The sequence below is a fragment of the Geotrypetes seraphini genome, chromosome 6, assembly GCF_902459505.1.
Source record: "Geotrypetes seraphini chromosome 6, aGeoSer1.1, whole genome shotgun sequence".
Lineage (NCBI taxonomy): Eukaryota > Metazoa > Chordata > Amphibia > Gymnophiona > Dermophiidae > Geotrypetes > Geotrypetes seraphini.
The window spans coordinates 221,577,232-221,589,611 of record NC_047089.1 but is presented as its reverse complement, the minus strand read 5'-3'; the positions used below and the strand labels follow the sequence as shown (position 1 = coordinate 221,589,611).

The 12,380-nt window shown below is 43.6% G+C and overlaps 1 protein-coding gene across 1 annotated transcript; it reads left to right on the top strand.

The window, feature by feature from the left end:
- The first annotated feature begins 4,868 nt into the window (after positions 1 to 4,868).
- Positions 4,869 to 9,469, top strand: EGR3 (early growth response 3). The gene is made up of 2 exons (XM_033947433.1): positions 4,869 to 5,343; positions 6,287 to 9,469. The coding sequence occupies exons 1-2, from the start codon at positions 5,190 to 5,192 to the stop codon at positions 7,279 to 7,281; spliced, it is 1,149 nt and encodes a 382-aa protein (XP_033803324.1). The 5' UTR covers positions 4,869 to 5,189; the 3' UTR covers positions 7,282 to 9,469.
- Positions 9,470 to 12,380: the final 2,911 nt, after the last annotated feature.

Below are 12,380 nucleotides of genomic sequence, written 5' to 3'. Positions count from 1 at the left end.
TCCTCAAAAGAACCTCTTCTAAGATGGCAACTGACAGTAATGAACACAAGAGATTTTCAAATGGATTGATAAGTAGGTAAGTATGGAGGTAAGGAATGGATTATAACAGGAGGAGTGGGCAGCCAAAGTCCATGAGGGACACAACCCAGTCAGATTTTTGAAGATTTCCACAATGAATATGCATGGGATCAATTTGCATACAATGGAAACAGTACATGCAAATCAGTCTCAAGCTTATTCATTGTGAAAACCTTGAAACTCTGACTGGGTTATAGCCCTTAAGGACTGTGGTTGCGCACCCCTGTGTTAGAAGGTCAGTGGGTTAGGAATGGGGCTTGGGCCAGAAGGTATCTGATTGAAGGGATTCCAGGCTAGACATGAGTTTCCAATAGTTTAAATTTTAAAATGATAGTAAATTTAAGAAAAAATTCATTAAAAAGGTGCTATTATATTGTGTGCACTAATTGCATTAGCACATGCTAATAGGAATATTATGGGTATATTTAGCATGCACGAACATGGTAGCGCCCTTTGATGAATTCCCCCCGTAGTGCACTTTTTAGGTTTGCTTCCATTTTTTAATGTATTAACAAGAGTGTCAAATTGTAATCTTGAAAGGCCACAATCAGGATATCTCTAATGATGCACTGCCCCCACTGTATGCAAATGTATTCATATTCATTAAGGATATCCTGAAGACTGGTTTACTGCCCTCCAGACTGAAGTAAAAGCTGTGCAAAAATTAGCTCTGAAGCAAACTTGGCCCACATTTATAGCAGGAGTTTTATCATGGATTTTTTTTTTACAGATTTGTTTTAATATCAGATGCATTTAACTTGCTGCATCGGGTATTAAAGTAATTTTTAATCGTGTGAGTAAAGCAAAATGTTTGCTAAAATGTAGTGCATATTGTCATTGGACCCTTTTGTTACATCCTGTTTAAATGTCACCTAGAGAGTAAACCTGTGCCTTGAAATTGTGTTTCTTAGTGATAGCATCGCCAGCATCTTATAGATTATTTGCACCAAGCAAAAACCAAGGTTAAGAAACAAACTGGAGAGTACCTTGTATGAAGATTACAGTTCATTCAAAAAAGAAAGTATGACCTAATTCTTGTTTATTTCCTTGTATCCAAGTGGCCTACGACGGACATATGGAATGCATAGTGTTACCATATGACTATGGCGGTATAGAAGAATAAAGTTATTATTATTATTATATGGCTCCAGAAAAAAGGGGATGGATTGAGACATCTGGGTTTTACTTTCATTGAAAGCAATGGAAGTAAGGAGAACAGATTGAGACATCTTTGGTTGCTTTCAATGGAAGTAAAACCCGGATGTCTCAATCCGTCCCCTTTTTTCTGGAGCCATATGGTAACCTTAGGAATGCATGCAAGTTAGCAGGACTTTTACGTGCATAACCCCCTCCCCCCAAAAAAAAGCCGAACTTCTGTTGAAGATTGGGAGAAAAGCGAAAAAGCACCTGTAGCATTCCTTCCTGTTTGCCGGAGACTGCAGGCGCACGCGGGGGTTGCCTGCCACCTGGCCTCGCGCCCTGGAGGGCGACCTGAGCTCCCTGGGAAAACGTGCGCGCGCTTGGCACGCCCCGTGTGTCTGGGCTGCTAGCCAACCCAGCGCCGCTGCCTTTCTAATTTTACGCCTCGCTCTCACGACAGACATCACAAGCCTTGCGGGCCCTTTAAAGGCTGCCGGTTCCGCTCTCTTTCCCACTTGAAACAAAAATATGCAAATCGGGACCGGAACCTCGCCAAAAGCAGCTGGAGGGGTGCGCCGTGACATCACCGGATCCTCTCCTTTTTTGGAGCTTCCCCTCCGAGGGTGCGAGCCGGCGCTTGGCTGGCGGCCCGCGCGTCGCCCTCCCTTCCAGCGTCCTGCCTGAGCCGTGCTGGCTGCACCTTTGCCGACTCGCAGCCTGGGCAGCGTCCGCGCCTGCGTGCCGCTTTCCCACCCTGGGGGTGAAAAGGTGCACGCTGGCATCCCTCCCTCCCGTCTTGAGTTTCTTCTCTTAGTGCTGTGCGGCCTCTTTTCATTCGGGCTTCGGACTTTTTCTAATCTGAGCCCCAGAAAGAGAAGGCAGGGAAGCCTTTGGGCGATTTCCAGGAAGAGTAGGTTTATGTGCAGGAATGAGATAGGGATAAATTAATCTGCGGGACGGAGATGGCTTGGTAAGGGGAAGCTTCCTATATGACAGGGGAGTCACAGTCCCTCCTCGAGGGCCGCAATCCAGTCGGGTTTTCAGGATTTCCCCAATGAATGTGCATGGGATCTATGTGCATGCACTGCTTTCATTGTATGCTAATAGATCTCATGCATATTCATTGGGGGAATCCTGAAAACCCGACTGGATTGCGGCCCTGCTCTATGAGGAAGTTGTGCATTGGAGGCATTAATAGGATAGCTCGAGGTCAGTTTATAAGTGGGACAGAATACGTTTATCTAGAGTAGGGATGCCAAAGTCCCTCCTCGAGGGCTGCAATCCAGTCGGGTTTTTAGGATTTCCCCAATGAATATGCATGAGATCTATTAGCATACAATGAAAGCAGTGCATGCAAATAAATCTCATGCATATTCATTGGGGAAATCCTGAAAACCTGACTGGATTACGGCCCTCGAGGAGGGACTTTGACACCTGTGATCTAGAGCAGTGATTCCCAACCCTGTCCTGGAGGAACACCAGGCCAATCGGGTTTTCAGGCTAGCCCTAATGAATATGCATGAGAGAGATTTGCATATGATGGAAGTGATAGGCATGCAAATTTGCTTCATGCATATTCATTAGGGCTAGCCTGAAAACCCAATTGGCCTGGTGTTCCTCCAGGACAGGGTTGGGAACCACTGATCTAGAGGTAGTGTCTTCGTGAGAGGAGTAAAGCCCTCTTATAAGAGTGTGCTAGATATGCAATTTACTGCCAACGCTCTTAATAATTGCATTCTCCCAAAGAGCGCCTCCTACAGGGAGTTAATGGGAGATAATATGTTACAACAATATTCCAAGGTGTGGAACTTCCATGTAATCAAATTGGTGGTACACGATAAAATCGAGACAGTTTTTGTGTCTTCCACACTTTCTTAGTCTTTGATTACTTCTTCTTTTCGGGGGGTTCTTTTAGGATCACCCCCTCTCCATACATTACACACAATAATGACATTGGCATTCTATTAGCAATGCTGTTCTGTTTTGTTTCCTTTACGACAGTTTCCGGTTTAACTGGAGGGCAGTGATGGGGGCTTAGCTCTGAGTGAGTGATACGATTGCTACGGGCAGATTTTGCTGTGGAACAATAATCAAATAAGAAATAGGGTTTTTGTTTTGTGCATGGGAAGGAATCTTAGTAATAAACTAGAAAATGTTGTGCGTGATCTCAGCCTCTCAAATTTACTCCCTTAATGCTCTTCTCGATACTTGCATTATGCCAAAAATAACTTCTTTCTGCAGCTTATACGTGTAGTGTGTACCCGCCATGTGCACTGAAAAAAAAAATGGTTCCGTTTCAAACTTTTTCCCTACTTTTGGGCTTTTTCAGTTCATTTTGCACATTATGCACGCTATAGCGTTTTTACGCGCGGAAATTAACTGTACACGCCTTAATTCACAAATTAGCAGTAGCAGACATGAAATGTATTTACCGTGCACTCTTTAAGTGCTGAAATGAACCAATACAAATTCCTAATATTGTAGATTTGAAGTTGTAGATTGAAGTTCAAGCCTAGCACCTAGTTCGGTTTTTTTTTTTTCTTCCTATGGAATATTGAACGGTGATAGATCATTCCCTTCCAAGTAAAATAATGGTTTTATTATAGTAGGATATTTTTTAACTATAGAACAATAACTTTTATAATTCAGTGTTCCAGAAATAGGCAGCATAGCAATCACTTGTGGTAGAAAAATCTGCCTGCCTAGTATGATTCCTGTTTCTCAAGAATCAATGAAACAGGACGGGATCAACAAGAGCTTTACCGATGGGTAAAAGCAATGGAACAGAGCAGGGTTTTAAGTCTCAAGTGTACCGAGAAGAGCAACTGGCGAATCAAATAGCCTCTACAGTAGTAGGGTATCTTCTTGCTTAAGTGTCGTTAGTACATCCCTGCTTTATTTGGTTTCCCCACCCCTTCCTCTGCTGCATCCCAGGCATTTGCATCCTCCCTCTCTCTCTTTGGGTGTCAAAATGCCAAAGTTCTAGAACCGTTTTGGATTTGTAGAAACCTGGTTGGCTCGTAGCCCGCGTTAACCAAGAAATGACTGAAACTATGAGCTTTTCCAAAGCACCTCCTAGGTGCATTCTTCACAAGGCTCTGACTTTTTAAGTAATTTTTTTTTTTTTTTTAAATCGAATCGTTTCCTGCATGATGATCAAATCTCTCAGCAAAGAGGTTTTGCTAACATTTAAAGTTTAGCCGAGATTCAGCCTTCTGACAAAGCAATCCTATGAATTTATTTGCGGACTTTGTGTGAAAAAGTTTCTTTTTCCGTCTTTAACTTAAAATACCGTTTAACGTTTTACCTCTAGATATGCATTATTGAGCCCCTGTTAATGAAGCTTTCCTAGCCGTGCATGGAAAATGTAAGAGCGGCGCCTGCAAAGCAAGATCTTGCTGCCAGGTGAAAAAGACTCGGTTGCAGGCACGGAGGGGCGCTTTTCCTAGTCGCCGGGCTCCGAGGCAACCGCGCTAGCCCGAGCTGCGCTCGCTTACGGCCGAGAGAGTTCCTGCATGTTGCAGCCTCGGCGCTGGTCCGGACTTGCTGCGGGTCCCGGGCGCTGCAGCGCATTGGCTCGCTCCGCTTCCTGCTTTCTAATGTTCCATTGTGAGAAGCTTCCATTGTGACGTTTCGCTCTCAGCGCGGCTTTGTGTGTCCATATTTGGGCAGCTACGTCACGGAGCTTTCCCGGAGCTCAGATAAATAGAGTGGTGGAGTTCCCTCGTTTAGCATTGGGCGGCAGTGAGCCTGCTAGGAGGGAGATCAGTACAGCACACACGGGGGGCGGGGGGGAACATAGCCTCCCATCTGCGTCCCAATCTACAGCCCTCCCCCAAACAATTCTAACCTCCAACGCACCCTCAAGGATTATTTGGACTGGCTTTAGGGGTTGAAACTTTGTCTCCGGTGCTTTGTTATTGGTGGTGGTTCATTTTCAGCTGGTGACATCCATTTCATTGTCAAGTGCTATGACAGGAAAACTAGTGGAGAAGCTTCCCGTGACCATGAGCAGTCTCTTAAATCAGTTGCCTGAGAATATTTATCAAGAAGAGGACATCCCTAATTCTATGAATATTTTCTCTACCTCGGAGTCAGTGCCTCACTACACCCAGATGGCTGCAGGTAAGAGGATGAGGGTGGAACTGTGTGCGTGAAACCTCAGAACCGCGTCTGGAGCCTTTGTTTATTATTAGTGCTCTCCGATCGCAGTCCCCAGTCAGCGGTTTCCATCAGTGGCTGCCTCTTGGTCTCGGGGAAGGGAGGGGGGGGGGGGGGGCGTCGGCTCACCTGCTCGTTTGAGCGATGTCAGGAAGCTTTGCTGGGGCGGCTGGCAATCTGCGAGCGATTCTCTTTTGGTAGCGAGTGGCTTCAGTCGTCCGAGCTAGGGACACGCGGTGGTTGCGCGTGGCCTCCGCCCCTCGCCCACCGGGCAGCTCTCTCTGCCGGGGACCTTGCGTCTCCCTAGCCCGGCCCAACTCTTTCGGATTCAGGGCACAAGGCAGCCCTGCAGCTCGATCGGAGCAAACCCGCCCCTCGGTCTAATGCGAAGCGGATAGAAATCCCTAGAGTCAGCTGCGTGATTGACCCGGTGGGTCTCCAAAGAACAGCGGCCGAACCTTAGCGGGGGTTCCGATTCCAGTCGTGCCAACGCCTGGGCCACCCGGAGCTCGGAAAGCACCGCAGCTCGCCTTTAGTGGGTCCAAGATGCATTACCAAAAAAATTGCAGTTCTATTAACCAGGAGACCCCTTTTCTCAGGCTTAAAAATGTTGCAAGGCAATTAATGTAGTTGCTATTTAATAAACGGAATAATCCACGTTCTGAAGGCTTTCTCCTATATTAAACCTTATATTTATCATTTGTATTTGATGCTTGTCATATAATGAATAAATCCCTCTACAAAAATTCGTCCCTGTTATGCGTACTGAACTGCTCTTTGTTTTTAAAACCTCATCTGAAGTGCATTGGACAAGATTCAGTCATTAAAACTGAAAAAAAAAAAAAAAATCACATAAAGATGTGCTATTTATTCAGTGTTACTCATCCATGGTCCTTTCTCCTTCCAGATAATGTCATGGATATTGGATTAGCATCTGAGAAAACCAACCAAGAGTTGTCCTACTCCAGCACTTTCCAGCCCACACCTGGCAATAAGACAGTAACCTACTTGGGGAAATTTGCTTTTGATTCCCCTTCCAATTGGTGCCAGGAGAACATTATTAGTCTGATGAGCGCTGGCATCTTGGGCGTGCCTCCTGCCTCTAGCTCCATCACCACCCAGACTTCCACCACCAGCATGGTGCAGAATCAAGGGGAGGTGGATCAAATGTACCCCGGGCTGCCTCCTTACTCCAGCTGCAATGATTTGTACCAGGACCAAGTGTCCTTCCACAACCCCCAAACCACCCCTTCCCTTCCTTATTCGCCTCAGGATTACCAAACAGCCAAGCCGTCCTTGGACACAAATATCTTTCCTATGATTCCAGACTATAACATCTACCATCATCCCGGTGATATGAGCACCATCACAGAGCACAAACCTTTCCAAACAATGGATTCTATCCGCGTTAACCCACCGCCCATTACGCCACTGGAAACTATAAAAGCATTTAAAGACAAACAAATCCACCCCGGCTTTGGGAGCCTCCAGCAGCAACCGCCGCTGACTCTCAAACCGATCCGTCCTCGGAAGTATCCAAATCGACCCAGCAAGACCCCTCTTCACGAAAGGCCCCACGCCTGCCCGGCAGAGGGCTGCGACAGGCGTTTCTCCAGGTCCGACGAGCTGACGAGGCATCTGAGGATCCACACGGGACACAAACCTTTCCAGTGCCGGATCTGCATGAGGAGCTTCAGTCGCAGCGATCACCTCACCACGCACATTCGCACTCACACGGGCGAAAAGCCTTTTGCCTGCGAGTTCTGCGGGCGTAAGTTTGCACGCAGCGACGAGCGCAAGAGACACGCCAAGATCCACCTGAAACAGAAGGACAAGAAAGCGGAGAAAAGTTCGAGCTCGCCGCCAGTGCCCTTGGCCCCCGCGGTCACAACCTGTGCGTAAAGCATTTTGCACTTGACTGTCTTTGCTAAGGAGGTTTGAAGTGAGGGCTTTGTGTCTCGCCCATCTGTGCCCGTCTGCCTGTCCTGCATCACTCGGATCGTCTTGATCTGAATAAGCCAGGTTCACTTTTCCAGCTAACTTCATCAGGAGTGCAGTGCAGTGCCTGAGATGTGGGACGAGCTGAAAAGGTGAAAGATGGTCCAGCAAACAGGGATTCAGAGACCTTTGTAGGTACGCAGTGGCCAGACTGACTCAGTCCCTCCCTCGTGCTGGGAAACTCCAATCGGTGGACTGTTCAGGGATGGTTTCGGTTGACAGGTCCACTTAGAACTGAATTGAGTTTTCCTCGCCTCAAATCTGTCAGAAATCCCCGGGTTCTGGAATCAGGTGTCTGGGAGAGAAAAAATCTCTTCATCACAGTGGGACCGTGGTGTCGTGTGATAAGGTGGCCTTCAACGTGCTCTACTATTTCTTACAGAAATGCTAACGATGTTGCTGCTTAATGCTCCCAGTTCTTCCCCCCCTTTCTCCCTTCTTTGCATTACGGAGTTTATCTTTATAGTTTGTGATCCTGGATAAGCCATTACTCTCTTTTCTTCCAAATGAATTGTTCTCCAGGCTTCCCCTGTTCCGACTCTGGAAAAGGCAATGCCCAACTTCAGTGGCAAGGTTTTGCCAAGTGTGCAACCTTTACAAGCAAGAGATCTATAGACAAAACTTAAATCCTTTATTTTTCGTAATAGAACAACAGCGGCCTCCAGTTCTACATGTGAATACAGCAGATATGGTTTTGTATCGTATATATTCAGGAACAGAATCATCTTATCATTTGCTTTCAATGCTTGTGAAAATTCATACACGTGTGTGTGTGTGTTTATATGTATACTGCATGTATATCTATAGATATACTGTAGATAATATGTACACACACAGCTATATATAGATATGTCTGTGTCTGTATATATCTATATATATCTATATATACAGAATGTATACACATATGCATATAGGAATATATGAGGCATATAAGCAAATACACATGCACAGTATTTATAGCTTATATGATTTATTGGTACAATAATATTTTGATTAATCAGTTTCCATAGCTGGATAGACTCACAGGGTACTAACAGTTTGAGAGGTTATTTTTGTCGGGGAGTAGATTTTGCAGCTCCTTCACGCGCGCGTGCATACATATACCATATAAATGGCAATCACTTTCAAAGGTACGATCATATCTTACGTATAATCTACCAGTACTGCTGAGCTCCAAAGTACTGTCACCAAATGTACTGTTTGTAGGATATAGTTAGTGCATCATCTCTTCTCTCACGGAGAAGAATCCAAATATGGGGTACAGTGTGCCCAAAGTAGGCCAGTTTTGCCAACATGTTTCTGTTTCTTTTTCCAACACCAGGTATTGTGTTGGTAAATATTATTACATGAATTCTGCTATACAAAAAGGAACAGGGTAGTCATTTTATAGGACTTTTCTAGTGGTAGGTTTAACCCGGTTGATGTTGCAGTGCTGAAAAACCTACCAAAGAAAAAAAAAAAATGTTGAGCATAGCCTTTTCTGCCGAAGATGCTCTGCCTTTCTGTACAGACGAGATCAGCAGAAGCAAATGCGAGATTCATCGGATTCTGTAAGAATGCAATTTCTTTGGATCACTTGAATCTGGAGAAATCCCGTGTCCCCCCCCCTCGGTTTCTCTCACTCCTGATGTTTGCATGTCACTGCATGACACTTCACCATTTCCTTTGTTCTAATAAAACTGTGCTCAGTCATTACAACTAACCTTAGGGAAAGGAAACATCTTTGTGGCTAAAAGGTTTGTTTATTCAGTTTTTGCATGTAAAAATAAGACAAAAATGCCTAATTTGTGTGAAATGCAAGAAAAAAAAAAACATATATCAGGTTTTAGACAAAAACCTGTGGGATGCTATTTTTGAAAGACTTTTGTATAAAGTTCAGTACTTTAAAACCAGATGTAATATATTTTGTGGACGCTTTATCTCTTGGATTTATAATACCTTATACTAAGGTCAAATTGATGCTTGATATTGTGAGGTGGTGAGGTTTCTCACCGACTTTTCATTTGCTCATCTGTCACATTGTAACGCAAATATGATAGTCAATGCACAAAGCATTTTGAATTCCAGAATTCCTGAACTGCCGTATTGTTGTACCATTTGCACTGTGAGCAAGTGCTAATAGAATAAATATATTGTGTTTGCTAATAATCGCTCAGGCTGTGCCTGCTGGTCTTCTTTTCAAGCAAAAGTCTCTCCTTACTTGTGGGGCAAAAAGTTCACTTCAAGTCTTTGTACATGCTGAGAAAGTGAACTTTTTGAATTTTTTCCAGCTCCCGATGTCAGGCCCCTTTAGAACATCACTGCGTGTACCCAACACCACAGCTGAGGAATCATTACTGTGGGGTCCTTTTCCTAAGGCGCGATAGCTGTTTCAGAGTGCACTAAAATAAGTAGAGCACCTTAGTAAAAGGGCCTCTAAATAACTTATTTACATCGAAGATTTATTCATGTAAAAAAAACAGAAGAGGGCCGTTACATTATTTTCCAGCATGCTCATTGTGGAAGGCTAAATACATAGCAATAGTCAGGACAGATTAGACAGACCCTAAGGCCCTTATCTGGCATCAAATTCTAGGTTTTTCTCAGGGGGCAGTGTCTCCGGATGGGTTAGTTTTGCACATACCATGGCACTCCTAAATCATTACATTACATTACATTAGTGACTTCTATTCCGCCTGTACCTTGCAGTTCTAGGCGGATTACAAAAGAGCTAACTGGACATTTCCAGGATAGTTACAATTTTGGGTTACAAGTGAGATAAGAAAGCTGGATATTTCCAGGAGATATTGCGAATTAGATAACAAATAAGAATTGGACATTTCTAGGCAATATTACAAATAGGATAACAACTAAGAAAGCTGGACATTCAGGGTAGGTAGAGTACAATCTTAAACTCTCAAATTTGCCGCTAACGTTTCTATAAAGGAGCCAGCATGTGGGCACATTCTGCCACAAGTCTAGCTTCCCTTCTCTACATCTGCTAAAGTTTGGAGAAATAAAATATACGAGGATTATGGCATTTGCCAGCTGACGTGTGACAAATGGCACGAGAAAACTTTCACCAGCCATGCCTGCTGCACCATTGCAAGGTGATCAGGTTCTGTTCCCAGCCATGTCCTTGGCGAATCTGTATGTGCTTCAAAATGACTACAGCAGGCATGTTTGGAAACTCCATAGCTAACTGGTAGCTGGAGGTCCAGCCAGCAGATCCCAGGAGCCATCTGTCTCTGGAGGGGAAAGGCTCTGCAAAACAGCAAATAGCTTCTGATATATAAGGAATGCATTTTGCATTTGAGCTATAAAATCCATGAAACAAGGTTTTGGTCATCCCTAATTTATGAAATGTATGCAAATGGAAACTGAATATATGTGGAGTGTATAGAGAAGTTCTAGCCAGAAGGTCCTTACATTCTATAAATAATTTTTTTTTAAATCTCCCTGCTCAATCCTCACATGAAAATTAAAGAAAAGTCATTAAAAGATGGCACAGTCGGAACCAGAAAGGACCAAAAATCAAATTGATAATGTACAGAATAAATAGTATAAGATGAACTGAATCAAATTAGAGACTCAACTACTAGGCCTTCTTTATGATCAGGTGCAGGATGTCTAGAGCAAACCTGATGTCAGAGCTTATTTTAATCCATGCTGTATGGACTGGAAATTTTGCTTACAAATAAAATTATTGGTTATTATAAAAAGAAAAAAATTAAAATGATGCACATAAGAAATTTAACCGTAGATCATTTATAGCTCGCATGCAACACGCATTAGAATCTGTTCAAAAGAACATCTAAACTCTTCCTTGGAATCAAATTAGTGCGAGTAGTTTACTGTGTTGTTCATGTGTATAGAAAAGGAAAGGGCATGGGATTTGCTATATCACCTTTCTGTAAATCTCTTTGATTGTGTAACCACAGAAAGGTGATATGGCAAATACAATCGCTTATTTTGTACTTGGGGCAATTGAGGGGTAATTGACAAGTCACAAGGAGCTGCGGTGGGAACTGAACCTGGTTCATTAGGCTATTCCTCCATTATGGACAGATTGAACACATACATAGACAATGAAGGAGTTTCGGTGGATCATCCCCTCCCCTATTATTGAGAGCTATTTCTACTGTTTCCATAGGGTGATATCATTGCGCCAGTCTCTGACTATTGTGATGTCAATAGTGCATATTCTGGGCATCTGTCAATCTGGATTCATTGAACCTATACTGAAAGTGACTAGCAATTAGCCATTTTCAGAACAGATTAATAAGCCATATAAAAATGTTACCATCATGAGTTGGTTTGTTTTTGGGTTTGTTTGTTTTTTTGTTGTTTTTTTTTTGGGGGGGGGGGGGTTAGCAGAAATAAAGTCAAAATAGTTGTAGGCAATACCATTTTACCCAGCTTACAATACATTTTGTGACTAGCTTTCTTAAATAAAATCATCTGATTGTCACATTCATATTCATCTGGATAAGTAGAGCTGTGCTCCTTTCATCGGGTCAATGCAATGCAAGCTAAGGAGGATGACATTCACCAACCAACACCAACAAATTTGTAGTTTTAACATATGCACACATTAAATACTGGAGAAAAAGTCCATAGTCTGTTATTGAGAAAGACATGGGGGAAGCCACTGCTTGCCCTGGATCAGTAGCATAGAATGTTGCTACTATTTGGAGTTCTAGAATCTTGTTGCTCTTTGGAATTCCGGAATCTTGCTATTCTTTAGGATTCTGTATGGAATGTTGCTTCTCTTTGGGTTTTGGCCAGGCACTAGTGACCTGGATTGGCCACTGTGAGAACGGGCTACTGGGCTTGATGGACCTTTGGTCTGACCCAGTAAAACTATTCTTATGTTCTTATGTCATTTTGTGACTTTTGCAAACATATGTAAATATAGAGAGGAGGAGTTAGGCTGTGCTATGGCTGTTTTGTATTGTGAGTTCATTTTACTTGGCTTGATGTGCTACAATTCAATTGTATTATTCGAGTGTGTTAAAGCCAGA